Genomic DNA, 19,584 nt, shown 5'->3' with positions numbered 1-19,584 from the left:
TCTGGAAGCAGTATCAGCCCGTGCCATCCAGGCTTCCTGCCCTTTCCACGATCCCATCTACCTGGGGTTTCCCCTCATAGTTCAAGGGACCCACTACTAAAGGACAGAGGTCAGATCAGCTATGAAGCAGGAAACAAAAAGTTGAAATAGACTCAAACACACAGCCAGGTATCAAAGTTTACAGACTCTGGAATCGAGTACTCTTTAAAATAAAACCCAGTGAGTCTGTTTTAACATAAGCATTTTCAAAGTAACAGAATTATGGATGTACCCAGAGTGTGAAATTTTCCCATTTCTGTTTAGTTAGCTTTGATCTCTGAAATATGTTGCCTATGTAAGCAATTCGCAGTTACTAATATTCAGGTAGTAACTGGGGAGTTATCCCTTCAACAGTAAGCACTGTCCAGCCAGAATTACGTGTGGTGCTTTCTTGTTTTTGAAAGGACTTTGTTGTTCTTGGTTTTGTTCAGTCCCTGTGTCATATCTGACTCTTTGCGACCCCACGGTCCGCAGCAAACCAGGCTTCCCTGTCCTTCACTGTCTCCTGGCGTTTGCTCAGATTCATGTCCATTGGGTCAGTGATGACATCCAACCATCTCATCCTCTGCCACCCTCTTCTCATTTTGCTTCCAATCTTTCCCAGTATCAGGATCTTTTCCAGTGAATCAGCTGTTCGCATCAGGTGGCCAAAGTATTGGAACTTCAGCTTCAGTATCAGTCCTTCCAATGAATATTCAAGGTGGGTTTCCTTTTGGATTGACTGGTTTGTTCTCCTTGCAGTCCAAAGGACTTTCGAGTCTTCTCCAGAACTACAGTTCGAAGGCGTCAATTCTTTAAAGTCAGGCAAAGTTTGATAAAATGTATAGTTTGATACTGCTGCATTTTATGAATCTGGTGATGGAATCAAGTTTCTTTAAATAACATGAAATATGTCATAAAAGTGTGACATAAGCCCAAAACGTAATAATCCTGAGACTAAAATAAGCCTTGGAAAGACCAGATCCTGTATTAATGTATTAACATGAGAGCACTGCTGACGGGACAGTGAGATGGTTTGGACCCTTCTGTGAAGAATAATAAGAACAGAAGCCAAATAAAGTAGCTGTGGTGTTGCAGAGTGACATGATCGCTGTAGACCAGACCTGCTCTGAAGACCGTCTGGTTTTCACTGACGTGTAGGAGGGTCATGAGGAATCCAGACAGCCACCACCCTGATCCCAGCTCCAGAACTGAAAGCCCCACGGAGCCAACACAGACACAAAAATAATTCATTTTACAGCTCAAGGATATGCATTCTCCCTTGTAAGATTTTCCTCTTTCAGAAGGAGAGAACAAGCAAACAAAGGCATTTAGAACTTGGTGGGTCTTTTTGTGAGAAGAATCCCTTGTACAAACAGGCTGCTTCACTGAACGCTGATTTATGGAGGTGTTGAACACACAAGTAGAAAATGGAGTCACCAGACAATATTTGTTTTTAAATGAATAATTCACTTCTTTTCCCCACATGAGTTCTTCTCATCTGAAGCACTGGCCTTTCAGATTAAATAAATATAATGTTTCAAAAGAATATGGGCATGAATATTCATAAAGACCAAAACAGCGAATATAAATAAAAGCCCTTTTACATAACATTTTATGTTTTTATGAAGACCTTATGGGGTTTTTTTTGGTTGTTGTTGTTGTTCTTGTAAAATAATATTATTCAAAGTGATTTTCCAGGACACCTTATCTTCTACAGAACACCTATTACTGAAGCAGTGATACTGCTTTTCTACATTGTTTCATGCAATAGTATTTTCCTTAGTAGGAATAGTATAATTCCTAAGTAGAATTAAGGTAGTACTTGCTTATGGCACAACCCATTAGCCATAGATTCAGCCTAGCATGATGGGAACTCCTCCGTACTGTCTTTGTCTAAACAATTGGAGGAACTTTAAAAGAGAAAACAATTTTGTAATAGATTGTTTAAGGATGTATCCTGAGAAATGTGTCCAGTTCATACAGACAGAGGATAGCAGAACAGTTTTTAGTATTTCTATAGATAAGCTATGCTGCTCTGCTGTGCTCAGCTGTGTCTGACTCTTTGAGACCCCGTGGACTGTAGCCTGCCTGGCTCCTCTGTCCTTGGGATTTCCGGCAAAAATACTGGAGTGGGTTGCCGTTTTCTATTCCAGGGGATCTTTCTGACCTAGGGATCGAATGCACGTCTCTTGTGTCTCCTGCATTGGCCGGTGGATTCTTTACTACTATGCTACCTGGGAAGCCCCTCTATAGAAAAGTCAATGTTTTAAATCTTCAAAGTATACATACATGCAAAATTTAGGTTATCATAAACTGGGAACACAAACGGTGGAGACCTTATCCCAGTTCCTTAAGGGCTGGAGGTAAAGATAGAATGAAACAGCTGACATTTGAGTAGAAAGAAAAAAGATGAACAAATTAAGACTGCAGTTATTTTTACCCAAACAGCTGGTTTAAAAGGGGCCAGTATGTCATATTTGATTGATTAAGTCTATTAATGGAATTGTCTGGGTATTCCTACTTTAACTCCTGCAATTACTCAAAGTGGAAGTGCATTGCTGTCTGTTTTGTAACACTAGCTACTCAAGGCTGTGACTGTCTGTGAGCATATGACCTTATAATCAGTGCTCTTTTAATGGCGGTGTACTGTATAATTTAAACCTGAGAGTTAATGAAAATGAAGTTGATATAACTGAAATAGGAAAGGTTGAGTTTGTGGTATGTGTTCTCGACTGTCTGATACCCACTTGCCAGATTAGAAGGATGAGAAGTCCTTCCCTCGCAGGGTGGGCTCCTGGTCCATTCTGGCACACACAAAAAGGGAGCCATGGAGAGATGAAAATGTTCACAGAGTCACTTTTGTAAAAATATAAGCTTAGAAAGTAGAAATTTATTCATGACCTTCTGAAAAAAATGATTTAAAAATCATCAAGGAGCACATTATTTTTTCTAATCATGTATTAATAACTAGCAAGAGTGAGTAGATGATTTCTAATGGGCATCATTTTGCCTGACTGCTTCCAAATGAACTTGCTGTTTTCTTTCTTTGCATTCGATGAGAAAAATAATTTTCAAGGAAAAGGACTTCCTGGTGTTAGAACAAACTCTTTTGGTAGAGCAGATGGATGCACAAGGTTCTTTTTTATTTTGAATAACATGAACACCCCTGACACTCAGAAACGCTCACCTTATGTTGCCCTGTTCACCTTCAGGGATTAGGATGAAATAACATTTTAGCTTCAGCAGAAAGATCATGGCTTGTTTTTATGTTGCTTTATGACTGGGCAAAATACTTAAGCACCTCAGCACCTGGATCTTCCTAATTGTAAGATAAGAAAACACTTGTCAATAGGTCCTGTTTGCCGTGTATTTTGGGATCATCAAAATATTGATTCTAGGATGGATGACGTTCTTTCCGTACACTAACAATTATTTCTGGAAATGTTCTACCTGTTCCCAGTTCTTTTTTCTGTTGTTTCTAAAGACTTTTTCATGCACTTCCAAGACCTTATGAAGCCTGGGCATCTTGGGAAATGGTTTTCTTAGAAGCCATGCTTACCAATTATTTTGCCAATAGGTTAACATAATAAGTCTTTGGAAGTCCCAAAGGCAGTGACCTGTATTTGAGGTTTTCATTAGAGTAGAACATCATTTATGACACCATTGCTGTATTAGTCAGGTTTCTGCTCTGATAATTCTGAATAACAAATAAATCCAAGTGGCTTGTAGCAGTAATAGCATATTTTCTCTTTCATACTCACTATCTGAAGGGGCGGGATTTGTCTGATCTCTGTTGGCCCTCCCCAGGCTCGGCAGGTAGGGAATAGTCCGGACTTTGTTTTAGCCTCAGATCTATAACCCAGACTCAATTGAAAGAGCTTTGTCTTTCTGGACCATGAACTTCTCGTTGTGGAAAACCAGACAGCCAAAAGGGCAGGTCAGGAACTTTGCTGGTGTTCCAGTGGTTACGAATCCACTTTGCAATGCAGGAGACTCAGGTTCAACCCCTGGTCAGGAAACTAAGACCCCCATGCCTTGAAACACCTAAGCCTGCACACCACATCCACTGAGCCTGCGTGCCAGGACTGGAGAGTCTGTGCAGTGCAGGAAAGATCTCGCAAGACACAACAAAGACACGTGAACTGAAGCCTCTGAAAGCCTCCATTCTGAACAGGTAGCTGTCACTTCAGCACACTTTCTCATTACTGAAATGGTCTCATGACCAAGTCCAAAGTCAGTGGGGTAGAGATGAATACTCCAGCTACTCATCTCCATGGCAAGGGCGAGGTGAGGAGAAAGAACTGTGTCCACGTCGCCCATGTTAGGAAACTGAGCCTAACTGAGCCAAGTTCAAGGTGCCCTGTGTTCTCATTGTTATCTTGACCCAGTGACCACCATGCAGAACAAACCTTTGAAAAACTGAAGAGGTGCTCTGGGAAACAGGAGGGTGGCGTGGAAACACTGTACTGTTTTCCAGACACAAGAAACACCATGTAAGTGCTTTAATGATGAGGCTGGTGGCTCATATTCAGACAAAGCAGCTTGCTAAGTACAGGAGGATTGCAGTTTTTTTAATTTTATTTGTCTAACTTTTGACTCTGCTAAGTCTTCGCTGCTTTTGCGAGGGCTGCTCTCTAGTTGTGATGCGCTGGCCTTTCACTGCAGTGGCCTCTCTTACTGGGGAGCGTGGGCCATAGGGCATGGGCTGCAGAAGCTGTGGCCCATGGGTGTAGTTGCCCTAAACTAAAGGGCATGTGGAATCCTCCCAGACCAGGGGTTGAACATGTGTCCCCTGCATTGGTAGGCAGATTCTTATACACTGTGCCACCAGGGAAGTCTGATATTTTAGTTCAAAATAAAACTTTCTGTTCAACTCAGTCGCTTAGTCATGTCTGACTCTTTGCAACCCCATGGACTGCCGCACGCCAGGTTTCCATGTCCATCACCAACTCCCGGAGCTTGCTCAAACTCACATCTGTCAAGTCGATGCCATGCAACCACCTCATCCTCTATCATCCCCTTCTCCTCCCGCCTTCAATCTTTCCCAGAATCAGGGTCTTTTGCAATGAGTCAGTTCTTTGCATCAGATGGCCAAAGTATTGGAGCTTCAGTTTCAGCATCAGTCCTTCCAATGAACACCCAGAACTGATCTCCTTTAGGATGGACTGGTTGGATCTCCTTGCAGTTCAAGGGACTCTCAAAGAGACTTCTCCAATACCACAGTTCAAAATCATCAATTCTTTGGTGCTCAGCTTTCCTTATAGTCCAACTCTCATATCCATACATGACTACTGGAAAAACCATAGCTTTGACTAGACGGACCTTTGTTGGCAAAGTAATATCGCTGTTTTTTAATATGCTGTGTAGGTTGGTCTCAAAAAACGTGGTCCACTGGAGAAGGGAATGGCAAAGCACTTCAGTATTCTTGCCTTGAGAACCCCATGAACGGTATGAAAAAACAAATTTTTAGTTCTAAACAAATCAGACTTGCAGACAGACCCTGCTGCCTTTATGTGAGTGTCAGGCAGGAAAAGGGGTACAGGAAGCAAATGAACAAATTTGGAGATTATCCTTCACTTCCAGGGATGTGACCTGTTTTAAGAGCAAGGACCACATATTATCCCTGATAGCGAACAAAATGCCTCATATATTGTAGAGTTAAATACTGGTGAATCAGTGAATATGTGAAAGATGAAGAAAGGAAGAAGAAACATATACATAGATGGATACCCAGGTCCAAACAAGAAAACAGGAGAAACAGAAGGGACTGTGGAAGGGAAATTAGGAAATTGTATTAGTCATCACTGTCTCAAAGTAGGAGCTAAGGGTTTGGACAGACAGGGCTGGCGAAGACAGCACGCTACTTTTGTTCCCCTAGGATACCAGGCTTTTTTTTTTTTTTTTTCTACATCTTACTATTCTCTTTGTTCATGCTTTTAAAAATGTATGATATACCTCCCACCTATTTTAAATTAAAAAAAAAAGGCACAGTGAAGGTTATTGTTTTACCTCTGATTCCGTCATTAATCTCTCTTAACTCTGAATAACATTTTCAGCAGAAGAATGAAAGCTACCCTGTGATTCATGATTTCATCAGTACTCTTTGGAGCCCAGGCATTCCATCAAGGAACATAATATGCATTCTTTCCCTTAATAATATAACATTTAAAGAAATGTTTTCATATTCTGTAAAGATGGAGTTGATATGCAGAAAATATTCTTGGCCAAAAATATCTTGGGAAGAAAAATAAAAGCTTTTCTATCCTTGAGTCTTCAAGGTGTCCCAGAGTTTTTATCCTGAAGGATGGTCATTAAGGATGTTTTAGAATAGCATAGAGTTAATTTCCTAGAACTTCTAAGCACATTTTTCATAGTAAGATGGAGTTCTCCTTGAACTATGCACAGTTCAATGAGAGAAGCAACTTGATGACTCAAATGGACAGTTCAGTTCCTTCCTCTGAAACGAGAGATTCCAACTGGAAAATCAAAACAGCAGAACTGGGCAGTGACCACAAGGAGGAAGGTGTGTCAAATGGCCCAGACGTCACATGTCAGCAGTAATTGCTGGCCTGGGGTTTTTGGCTTAAGTAGTAGAAGTGAAGCGGGAAATAATTTCTTAAATTGATCTTTATTTTAAAATCAAATTGGTCTGGAGACTTCAAGAAATAAAATCTAGTAACCAAGGTGAAGATGAGTAATTTTTCATAGTTCACTGGTTCATTGATTAAATCAGTGTCTGTTTAGCAGGAGGCTTTGACCTTGTCTAGTGTCTCCATGTGGTCAGCGTACTGGAAATTCTCTGTAGTCCTTGCCACAAAAGTGAGAGTAATGCTGACTGCTGAACCCACCCAGGGCCCATCAGATCCGTGTGGCTCCAGGCAAGCCACCTGGTAACAGGGTGAGGATACAAAGTCAGATGCAGTAAACTTCTGGGGCTCAAGTGCCCGCTCTTCTAGCAGGCTCCCAGGTGAGGCTGCATTAGGTGCAAGGCCCACAGTTAGCAGGTATCTGAGCCCCGCAAAGCAACAGCTGGTTCAGGGTCGTCACTAATCTGGAGAATAATGGATGTGCCAGGGAGATTTGCACCTCCCCAAACTGGAAGGACAGTCAGTCAAGACAGGCAACGAACTGGGGAGAAGTGGGAAGACTGTGAGTACACCCAGGAAGAAGTCGTCAGACACCCGTAGGTTAGCAAATGCACCGAGCACACAGCTGACTCTGAAGCACTGGTTTGACTTTCACGGACGAGGGCCTTTCAGTGCAGCTGTGATGGTCCTCTACTCTCAGGCATCCTCGTTAAATATAAATATAAGGGTTCAAATTCCAATAATGAGAGGAGGTTGTTCAGCAGGGTGACTAGCTGGAGGGTGGATGGGGATGTTATTTTAGATGGGAGGTTGGTGGCTTCTCTCTGGCAAGTGATGCTTGAGCTGTAAGTCCTGGATGACAAAAAGAGGTCAGCCAAGGGAAGATCAAGGAAGAACACTTGGGGCAAGAGAACAGAAAGTGCAAAGGCCCCGAGGTGTTGAAGGAACCTCAGTGGGACCAGTATGGAAGTTCTGTGAACATGGGGTGATGGGAGTTGGTGAGATATGAGGTTGGGGCTTCAGCCAGAGTGGATCAGCAGGAAACCTTATTGGCATGCTGAGGACTTTGAGTGTTTCTTCGTCTTGTAGAAAGCCAGTGGTGGGATGTACACAGAGGAGGAGCAACAGGTCAGATCGAACATTAACAGAGCCCTTTGAGTGCCGCCAGAGCGTTGGCTGATGCCTCCACTGCCTGCTATAACTGTCATTCTCTTTGTGATGAGAACATCTAAGATCTGCTTTCTCCATGACTTTGATGTCTGTGATACAGTGTTGTGGACTGTAAACACAACACTGTGCTTATTTCCCCAGGACCTACTTACCCTTGAACTGCATGTTTTGCATCCTTTGACAAACGTCTCCCTATTTCTCCACCCTGGCTTCTGGGAACCGCCATTCCACTCAGTTTCTACAAGTTGGAATTTTTACATTCCACCCAGAAGTGATACCACATATATATAAACAAAACATCGGTGTCTTTTTCTGTATGATTTATCTCACCAGCATAATGCCTTCATGTGTGTATGCTCACACATACATATAGGAGATCTGTATATCCAGATATGAACCCCTCTCCTTTGGGAAGACCTTGAGGAAAGAAAGAGGAGAAAGTTAAACTTGAAAACCAGGGTGATCATAAAAGGGACACGCAAAGAAGCCTTAACACACACTGATGCACCAGCACCAAAAGCCGGTGACTAAGGATTTCCCAATTAAAGACCGTTTTACACTAAAAATATATTCACACTAAAAAAAAATGTAATAGTGACTCAAAGTAATCTTTATGTAAAGTATGATCAAAGAACAAGATAAAAAATACTGGTCTAGGTGAGTTCATGGCAAGGTCAATTGGATCAAGGAAGATGGGGAGATGTCTTTAGAGATGCATGGAGTGGGCAGATGCGAATAGTGTGAATGTGGTTGTGGTCATATTGGGATGTATAGTAGAGGTTTTCATGCCGACAGCAAATATCCATGGAGCACCTACGAGGTGGTGCCCACCATTGGGGGCCTAGGCACTGGGTCTCTGCTGTGAGTGAAACAAGTTCCTACCCTTATGATGTCATCTAAGCTTCACTGAGGGAGAAAATGAACAAATTCAGAACTGTTGGTGTTATGGGCTTCCCAGGTGGCTCAGTGGTAAAGAATCTGCCTGCCAACGCCTGAGAAGTGGTAGATGCGAGTTCGATCCCTGGGTCGGGAAGATCCCTGGAGAAGGGAATGGTAACCCACTCCAGTATTCTTGCCTGAAGAATCCTATGGACAGAGGAACATGGCAGGCTACAGTCTGTAGGGTCTCAAAGAGTGGGACGCAACTTAGCAAGCACAGCAACAACAAATAGGTATAAACAAGTAAAGCAGGTGACGAGGGCCAGGGTGTGGAATGAGTGGAGTTGCTGTTTTGTGCAGGGCAGTCCCTGAAGGCGGGTAGCAAGAGAAAGTGAAAGTTGCTTCAGTCGTGTCTGATCCTTCACAACCCCATGGGGTGTAGCCCACCAGGCTCCTCTGTCCATGGGATTCTCCAGGCAAGAATACAGGAGTGGTTTGCTATTCACTTCTCCAGGGGCTCTTCTCGACCCAGGGATTGAACCCGAGTCTTCTGCATTGCAGGCAGATTCTTTACTGTCTGAGCCACCAGGGAAGCCTGGTAGGTAGAGTGATAGATACTTGATCAGAGACCTGAGTGAGAAGAGGGAGCCTGGGAGAGGGACCACAGCAACATCCCTGGCAAACTCCAGAATCAGTCAGGAGGCCGTAGATGCTGGATGCCAGCAAGGGCAGGCGGGGGCAGGCAGAGTGGAGGGCAAGGCGGCCGCAAGAGGATGGGCGGGACGTTGCCAGGTCTCGGGAGTTGCCTCTGAGTGAGACAGGGAGCCGCTGGAGACTGTCAGAGAAATGATAAGAGTCTGTATATGCACTGGGTCTAGAAAGAGGTGATATTTCAGCGGATCAAGAAGAGGAGACAGGACCATCTGAGAATGGGGAATGGCAGACCTAGAGGCAAGAGCACCCCAAGCTCACAGTGAGGGGATGATTTGGGTGGGCTGGAGCAGAGGATGCTTGCAGAGCAGGGTGGGGGTGAGGATGAAAACACCTCCAGACCATATGGTTTCCATGCGACTGTGATCACAAAAAACCTTGGAGAGACGTGTTCAGAGCACAGGGTGAGCCCGAGGAAATGTGATCTAAGGAAAACACGGACAGACTTCCACATCACCAGTCCAGCAGTTGTCTGTGGGCTGGATTAAAGAAGGGAGGACGCTGGTGGGAAGTAGACCTGTGAGAGCATTACTTCAGCAGTTGGGTAGGGGCTTCCTATCATGCTGCAGTGCTAGTCTGTAAGGAAATTCTGCAGTCGTGTGGTGCATCCATTTCTATGGGATATTTTGCTACTGGTAATAACTAAGATCATGACATCCACGCCCATCACTTCATGGCAAGTAGATGGGGAAACAGTGGCTGACTTTATTTTGAGGGGGCTCCAAAATCACTGCAGATGGTGATTGCAGCCATGAAATTAAAAGACGCTTACTCCTTGGAAGGAAAGTTATGACCAACCTAGACAGCATATTAAAAAGCAGAGACATTACTTTGCCAACAAAGATCTGTCTAGTCAAGGCTATAGTTTTTCCAGTAATCATATATAGATGTGAGAGTTGGACTGTAAATAAAGCTGAGCACTGAAGAATTGATGCTTTTAAACTGTGGTGTTGGAGAAGACTCTTGAGAGTCCCTTGGACTGCAAGGAGATCCAACCAGTCCATCCTACGGGAGATCAGTCCTGAGTATTCATTGAAAGGACTGATGTTGAAGCTGAAGCTCCAGTACTTTGGTCACCTGATGTGAAGAACTGACTCATTGGAAAAGACCATGATGCTGGGAAAGATTGAAGGTGGGAGGAGAAGGGGATGGCAGAGGATGAGATGGTTGGATGGCATCACCGGCTCAATGGACTTGAGTTTGAGTAAACTCCAGGAGTTGGTAATGGACAGGGAGGCCTGATGTGCTGCAGTCCATGGGGTCACAAAGAGTTGGATACAACTGAGCGACTGAACTGAACTAACCTGAAAAAGTAAATAATGTATCCACTCCTATAGGCTTGGAAATATGCCTATGGTATATATATATAGTTCAGTGATAAAAGCAAATTTCAGAGTAATTCATATAAGAGCATCCCACTTAATCCATCAATAAAACCTCTCATGTGCATGCATGCATGTGTGCAAGTGTGTATGTATGTGTGTCTGTATGAGCTTGGTATCAGTCAGGACCATCCAGGCTGTGCTTAGGGGCCCAGGTCTTGCCACCATCAAGGGTAACGGCTCACTCACATGCTCACAGACCCAGGTGGGTCAGTCGAGGGGCTTTGTCCTTCCTTTGCAACCAAGACTGGGAGGAGCTTCATCCAATGTCATGTTTCCATGATTGCCAGGGAGGGAAGGGACTTGGGAAAAGGTGCATTTGGTTTTAAAGTTTCCACCCACAAAGGACATGAATCATTTCTGGTTATGCTTCACTTGTCAAAGCAAATCACATGGCCTCAGCTAATTTCAAAGAAATGCTCAATGCATCTCTACCGATGCTGAGAAGGAGGAGAGGTAGAACTGTCTGGAAGAGTCCTGATGATTGCCTGGAGTGGGGAGGAAGGGGTGGAATGGGCAGAAGGGAGGAAGGATGCTTTCTTTGGGGAGAATAGGGAGGGAAATTGTGGAAGAGGGTTTCCTACTGAATGGAAAGGTATTGAGCCCGCCTAGTGGCCGTGACAGCAGAGAGGAGCAGTCAGATGCCACATGCTGGAGTTCGGTAGTCAGAAGATTTTCTTTTTTTTAAGTATGTATGTGAAGAATTGTCAGAACTGATTCTCAAACGTTGATGCCTGGATTGATTGGAGAGGAAGGCATCCTGATTCGAACTGAGTTATCAGGTAAGAGGAACAGGTTTAAGAACATAAAGGACAGTCTCATAATTGGTTTGAAACTTGTGGAGCTTGAAAGTCAAGTGGACCTTCAATGGGAAGATAACGCATGTCTTGCAAAAGGTGGATGCTGGACCAGAGTTAAGAGAAACTCTCGAAATGATTCTGTTGAGATGAGGGCTGTCTCTTCAGATCCGGTGCTCATGTGGGTTTCTGTGCAGTGTCCAGAACTGGATTGGTCCTCCTCTCCCTTCAGGCTTTGGACAGAGACACATACAAGGGGAATTAGTGGCGGAAATGTCCCCGTGGTAACATGGAACCCAAGTGCCTGCATTCAACATTTTGGAGTCTATACCCACCCACTTTTGTAGGTGTGCCAGATCCATTGTGGTTTTACATATGGCCCTATTTGAAGTTGTTTGGAAAGCAGGCTAAAAACAAAAAAAATAGAGTCCTTTGGGATTAATAAAAAGTGCAGACTGTCCCACCATGGGTCTTAAAACGGTACTAGGCTGTCTCCCTCCAGTCTGCTGAATGCAGCTGGGCATCACTCCCTGAGCTCCCAAAATTTGGCTCCTGAAATGCTGCCACTAAAATCCAAAACTTGATTGAATATGGCTTGCTTAATTGACCTTTAACAGTTTCATTTTGTCATCCAAAAGTGAATAACAGGAGCAACTATATGTATTGGGAAAACCAACCGCCTCTATTTTTTCCATTTGGTTACTGCAGATAAGCTTGCCGCGTGCTTGCATTTCAAAGCTCAAACTGTTAGCAGAGTGTGTATTAATTGAAATCACATTCAAGTTTAAAAGCGGTCCAAAATTAAGCTGTTCAAAAGTTTTGTTAATTTCAAAGAAATACTAAAGGATTTTGCATTAGAAGAAAAACACGTAGTTGCCAAAGAAGTTTGCCTTTGTAATTGTCAATTTTGATACCTGAAAATATTCGTTTAATACCTATTATAGCATGGCAACCCACTCCAATATTCTTGCCTGGAGAATCCCATGGACAGAAGAGCCTGGTGGGCTATGGTCCTTAGGGTCACAAAGAGTCAGACATGACTGCAGCGACTTAGCATGCACGTAGGATATAAGGGTTTGGCATAAATCCTATGTGTAGAAATAAAAATACCTTGTTTGAAAGTCTTTCCTGTAAAGTTGCTGGGTATTATGGATCCCAAAGTAGGTTTAACTTTCTTATTGGGCTGGGATTGGGCAGCAGTTGTTTTTCTCATTCTTGAAAAAAACTTTCCCCTGTAGCTTAGTGGTTCTCACAGAGGCAGTGTTATGCCCTGGAAGACTCTTGACGAGGGCGGGAGACATGTCAGTTGTCACAGCTCTGAAGGCGGGATGTTACTGGTGTCTAGTGGGTCAAGGCCGTGGATGCTGCTCTCACATCCTGCAGTGCGCAGCGTCCGTCATGAAGAATTCTCCAGCCTCAGGTGTCAGTGGTGCTGAGGCTGACACCCTGCCTAAGAGAATCTGCACAGTTACTTCTTGACTGTAATACGTGTTACAAGGTCCCGTGACTGTGCAGGAGGGGAATCGCACCTGGTGTCCACCCAGGCTTCTCTTTGTTAAATCCAGAGCAGAGACTATAGTCCATGTCCTTCATGTGAATTCACACCATACGAACTCCTGCAGAACAGCTCTGCCCCGGCTCTGTGTCCTTCCCACTGTGTTGGGCTTCAGGATTCCTTAAAGTAACCTGAGGGCATCCCTCATTGTTCAGCAGTAAAGAATCCACCTGGCAATACAGGAGATGCAGGAGACTCAGGTTCCATCCCTGAGTTGGGAAGACCTCCTGGAGATGGAAATGGCAACCCACTCCAGTATTCTTGCCTGGGAAATCTCATGGATAGAGGAGCCTGGTGGGCTACAGCCCATGGGGTCGCAAAGAGTCAAACACAACTGAGTGACTAAACAACAACATCAGAGTAACCCAGGTCATCCTGTAAAAGTGGGACAAGCTCTTTCCTTGGCCTCACTTGCTTTTTGAGTGAAGACCTGTGTGCTGAACGACGCTCACCAAATCCTCATGCTCCCTGTTTTTCTGACTTCAGTCTGGTCTTTTTTCCACTTGATTTATCACCTTTGTATCCCTTTTGATGTTCTGCTGCTTTTGTAATGAAAATGGCCTATTTTATTACCTACTAAACCATTTTCTTTTCCATTCCAAACTTTCCTCTAAGCTGTTTCACATTGATTTTTTTTTTTATTGAGGTGACATTCACATAACATAAATTAGCCACTTTAAAGGAAAGAATTCAGTGGTTTTTAGTGCATTCACAGTGTGTGCAATATCCAGCTCTGTCTAGTTTCTAGAACATTGTCATCAAGCCCTTTGCCTATTGAGAAGTTAATTGCCATTCCTCCTTGCCACAGCCCCTGAAAACCACCAATCTGCTTTCTGTATATAAATTTACTTATTTTGGATACTTCCTGTAAGTGGACTCATACAGTATGGGGTCTTTTGCCCTAGCTGTGTTCACCTAACCTAATGCCTTTGAGACTCATCCACATTGTAGCCTGCATCAGTACTGTCTTCCTTTTCAGGGCTGAATAGTATTCCGTTGTATGCACAACCCACATGTCATTTATCCTTTCATTTTTAGATGAGCATTTGTGTAGTTTCCTTCTTTTGAGTATTGTGGATATTGCTGTTATGAGCATGTGTGTGTACATGTATTTGTTTGAGTACTTGTTTTCAGTTCTCTAGGGTATACATTTAGGAATGGAATTACTGGGTCATATAGTAATTGTGTGTTTAATCTTTGAGATTCCCTCTAGGGGAATTACCTCTGAGCTGCTTTATCTTATTAATTTCACGTTCTTGTTCTTTGTATCTACTTCAACTAACTCCCCACAGGTGGCAGCCATCCATTCTCCTTGGGTATATTCTTAAAGTGCTGTGATTAAAAAAATGTAGAGAGTCCTGATATGTGTTCTGAAGCACAGATACTAAATCCTGAGAGTTTAGAACCAGCTTTGCATCCATGCCCATGAGGTGCTCAGATTCACCTAATGTCTGCAGTGATTTGCATGTCGAAACTGAAAACCCCCAAATTTTGAAAAAGAACCTTCTTCCCCCTCTATCACAACAGTTAGTCCTTTCTTGGGACCCAGTGGGGCTGTTTGCACCTGCCTTCTTGTTCTGTCATAATATTGTTTCTTGAATGGTGGTGGTTCCTGGGGGTCTGTGAAGCCATAATGGGGAGGAGAGAGGGAACCTTAGGAACAGGGATGCTCTGTGACTCTCACTGCCCTTCTTCCCCACCTGCAGGTGTCATTCTTCCTCTTCATCATCTTCGTGGTGTACACCATGCTGCCCTTCAACATGCGAGATGCTGTCATCGCCAGCGTCCTCACCTCCTCTTCTCACACCATCGTGCTGAGCGTCTGCCTGTCTGCAACACCAGGGGCCAAGGAGCACCTGGTCTGGCAGGTAGGTGCACCTCCACCTCTGCACAGCGACCTTCCCCATCTCTCCGGGGACGGGGGAAGCACCACACACCTGCCCCAGGTGTGACTGTTGGCTAGTGCCTGGCAGGCGCCCCAGGTCTGCTCTCCAACGCTGACTCTGAGCATTGCTAATGGGTAGCCAGTTCCCCGCCCCCTCTGCAGGTGGAATCGGCAGTCACTTAGCAATCGGCAATGGCGAAAATTGGAAATGGCAGTTCCATTTTGCTGATTGATTGTTAAAAGCTGTTATTATGCGTTATAATTTAGCACTCTTATTTTTAGAGTGAAGCAACTTATATAATTAAATTCATGATTCCCTCCCATCTCCCTCTCTGAGAGATATCCAAAGCCCCATCTTTATAGAGGACAAAAGAGTTCTGTATTTCTTAATCCTCTGGCAAGCCCAAGGACATACAAAATAGTTTCTTAAAATGCTTCAGCAGAAAATTTAGCTTTAGTGCTAAATGGCGTTTCCACGAAGCCTTTCTATTTAATTAGTTGAAAGCATTTAAAAAGCCATTTAATTTCCTGTTGTGTACAGTTGTAAACAGGAGGGGCAGTGGTTTGGGTTTATTCTTAACAGTCTCTTTTTTTAACCTATAAAAAGCATGTTTTATTTTGCTCTGTTGGAGTCAAATGTAACAAATGCAGCCTGTGTTCAAAACGCACTGGATCTGAGAGGAGTGGTTACCAACAGCAGTGTTGTTGAAAAGGGGATTTTAGATGTGGGTCTCTTGAGCCCTGTGGGTCTGAGAAACCAGTTTGTCCTTCACTTGGTGGCACATTTTATTTGGAAACTTGAGGTGGAAATGGAGACCTACCCTTGGGTCTGTAGTAATTGCTCTTAGTTGGAAAGCTTTCCAGGGACCCCTTTTCTTAATACTCCTCTCCTAGTGCTCATAACAAACATGCATTAAAAGTAGGCTGAGCACTTGTGAGACGGCCTGGGCGGGCACTGAGTGAGGGGAAGCTCCTCTCACTTAGCACTGTGCGTGTCAGCCTCACAGTGACTTGTTTGGATTTTACTAACAACCATCCACTCCAGGCAGCAGAGGAAACACTTTCTTCCCTGTGATCAAGCAGACTAGACACTTACCAGTACCCTGCATCGCCAGAGACACACACAGCAGCTGGTCAGTAACTAATCAAATGAAAGAAAGAAGGTGGGTGTTTTATGAAAAGAAGAAATAATCCAGTCATGCCTGGGAAGAGGTGAAAGAAATGCTCCTTTTTACCTGAGTTCCGCCTCAGCTTTTACTTGTTTTGCTTTTTTTTTTTCCCTGCATTTCGGAGCCTCCCATGAGGATATTCATGGGACATTCTTCCCATAAATTCCATTCTTTCATCCTCCATTAAGTAGAGTCATTAAGCTCCACCTTAGATGGTCACATGCAGGTCAGGGTGATGGGTATGTTTTATGTAGGAATGAGTACATAATAATTTATGTAATGATATTATGTAATAATAACAATTTGCTTTGCCAGTTTACACTATAAAAATCACTGCAGGAAAGTCCTGGTTACACAGGCAGCGGGGCACACAAACACATTTCCCAGCTCACAGCGTCTTCCTGGTCTCGGGTTACCTTGGAACACATCCCTTGAACATCTTGTACCTGTTTCTTCTGCCTCTTCATGAATCAAGGACGTGTCTGCTGGTGCAGGTGTGATAGAGAAGATATCTGGGAGGTGAGGATGGTGATACCTGCCTGTAAGGGTCAAATGGGGTTAAAATAAAAGGAAAAAGGAAGTGATTTGCAAAGAACCTGGCATCTTTTAGATATAAAGTACTGTGTTGAGTTTTTTTTTTTTTTAAGCACAGTTATTTTCTTGCATTGGTAAAAAAAAATATATGGTAAGGATGTAATCTTAAGTTTTTATTTTCTCAATTTCCAAAACCAACAAAGAAAAATACTTCTTATTGCTGGACAGGCAGAGATAGGATGATTCTAGAATAACAAAAGAATAAAAATTCTTCATTCCGTAGTATTTCATATAAACATAACATTGAAAGGAACAGAAGAATAAAAGGTCAGGTTTCCATCCCCTCAGAAACAATTTCACAGCAATTTCAAGAGCTGAGAAAGGCAGACTCTGCCGATGGCTTTCAAATGGAAGGTTCATAGGTAAACATCAAAGTAATGAAGTAGAAGAGTTTTAAGTGCATTTGGCCACTGCTAGAAATAGAACCTAAAAATAACACTGGTTTGTGATGTGAGGAAAACATTTTATGGACTCCCTTTTATGAAAAGTGTATAAAAGACAGAATGCTGTAGAGTAGATAGTTATATTGCTCTGGAATAATTGTTTGAAGCAAAACTATTTAAAATAAAGAATATTGCTCTGATATAAAGAATAAGGTACCCATCGATGGGGGCTTCCCAAGTGGCTCAGTGGTTAAGAATCCCCTTGCCAGTGCAGAAGACCTGAGTTTGATCCTTGGGTCAGGAAGATTCCCTGGAGAAGGAAATGGCAACCCACTCCAGTGTTCTTGCCTGAGAAACTCCATAGATATATGAACCTTCCAGGCTACAGACCATAGGATTGGAAAAAAGTCACACATGACTAGCGACTACACAATAACATCCCATCCTTGATGATCAGTATCACCTTATCTTTAACGCTCCAAAGAAGCAGTGCATTTATTTAACATGGGTCCCTACTAATCATTTTTTGTTTCATTTTATTTTTTGAACATTGCAATCCATTGATGGTATGTGGAAGTGAAGTGAAAGTGTTAGTCACTCAGTCATGTTTGACTCTCTGCGACTCTGTGTATTGTAGTTCTCCAGGCTCCTCTGTCCTTGGGATTTTCCAGGCTAAACTACTGCAGTGGGTTGCCATCTCCTCCAGGAGAATCTTCCTGACCCAGGGATCAAACCCATGTCTCCTGTGTCTCATGCATAGTAGGCAGATTCTTTTCCCTGTGAGTCATTGGGGAAGCCCCATTTTAATGCCCAGGTGGCCTCAGCCCTGGTCTGCAGATGTCCCTCCGAGATACTTGTCCCTCTGATTTTTTGAGTATTTCCTCAATTTCCAGCACAAGTTATTTTGGTCTGCTCTTGTGCCCTCCCTGGAGAAGGCAATGGCAACCCACTCCAGTACTCTTGTCTGGAAAATCCCATGGACAGAGGAGCCTGATGGACTACAGTCCATGGGGTCACAAAGAGTCGGACACGACTGAGCAACTTCACTTTCACTTTGAGCCCTCCCTGCTCTGGCTCTGAAGTCAGTCATCTCCCCAAGGAGCCCTGGTTCTCTTTGGTGAAGAACGTTTCGCAGCAAGATCTGGGCTTTTGGTCCTTCCATTGCCACTGGGGAGTAAGGACTCCAAGGCGAGGCCGCATGCTCTACCCCTCAGTTAGTTTTCATATTTGCTGACGTATGAAAACACCATGACTTCACACGGATATTTTCATTTCCAATCCAGCGTACGTTTCCTGGCAGTTTTATGTCTTCACTGAGGCTCTCTTGAAAAAAAGTGAAAGTGAAGTTGCTCAATCCTGTCCGACTCTGCGACCCCACGGACTGTAGCCCACAAGGCTCCTTTGTCCATGGGATTTTCCAGGCAAGAATACTGGAGTGGGTTGCCATTTCCTTCTCCAGGGGATCTTCCCTACCCAGGGATCGAACCCAGGTCTCCTGCATTGTAGGCAGACACTTTACCATATGAGCCACCAGGGAAGTCCAACAGTGAAAAATATTTAGCTCTCATGATTCTTAATGTATTCATTTATTTGATGAATCTGTGTGTGCAACCAGTCTCCTGTTTCAACTGTCAGTCCCTCCCCCTCCCCTGTCACTTGGCCCAGCTTCCCTCCCTTCACCCCTCCATCCCCCCCATCCCACTGCTGGGCTCCAACACCCTATCCACGTGAGGCTGTCCTTCCCCCATCTGAGGCTCAGTTCCCTGTTCTTGACTTTGCCCACTGTGGGTACCCTGCACGCCTAGCCCAGCTTTGTCACCTGTGGTGGGTTTAGCTTCTTTCCTGCGTCACCTGTTGGTGCCAATGCGTCTTGGCAGCGACTCACCTGAGGGCTTGGCCCTCGGTTATTCAGGCCGGAAGGAGAAGGACAGGAATGGAAGCGGAAGGGGCTGGGCCAAGAAGAGGAAGACAGTGGGTACGTTCTGGATGGACGTGACTGTGGAAAAGGAAGAGATGCTTTTCGCTTCCTCTTGGTGGTTCTTTGTGCACTGCTCTTGGCCCCTTTTCTTCTCAGTCTTTTCTATCTTTGTTTTGGAACCAGATTTCAAAGAAGAGTTTTTCTGGAATCTAAGATTTTTTAAGGGAGTTTAGACTCCCTTAATAAAAAATGGAATGCATGGTTTCAATATGAGAGAAGACTTACAGAGAAGCCCATTTTGTACTGTCTGTGTAAAAAGGATAATTTGTTTGTCTACCATAAACTTTACATAGATGGCAGAAGTTCTTTACAATTCCTGGTTAACACGAAAATACAGATTTTATCTGTATCAGTAGGATAGCATGCATTTGCCTGAAAGTTTCATAAAAGCAGCAAGGAGTCTTTTTTTTTTTTTTTTTTTGCTTATAGTTGTATCCAGGCAAAGGGGAAACTGAGGCTCAGAAAACAACATG

At 43.8% G+C, this 19,584-nt stretch overlaps 1 protein-coding gene across 1 annotated transcript in view; it reads left to right on the top strand.

Moving 5' to 3' along the window:
* Window positions 1–19,584, top strand: part of ADCY2 (adenylate cyclase 2) — a 456,951-nt gene that overhangs the window by 102,530 nt on the left and 334,837 nt on the right. The window contains exon 3 of the mRNA XM_025270720.3: window positions 14,809–14,970. Coding sequence (XP_025126505.3) covers window positions 14,809–14,970 — 162 coding nt within the window. The remainder of the gene's footprint in view (window positions 1–14,808; window positions 14,971–19,584) is intronic.

Source organism: Bubalus bubalis, chromosome 19 (assembly GCF_019923935.1).
Source record: "Bubalus bubalis isolate 160015118507 breed Murrah chromosome 19, NDDB_SH_1, whole genome shotgun sequence".
Taxonomy (NCBI): domain Eukaryota; kingdom Metazoa; phylum Chordata; class Mammalia; order Artiodactyla; family Bovidae; genus Bubalus; species Bubalus bubalis.
This window is presented reverse-complemented; position numbering and strand designations above follow the sequence as displayed.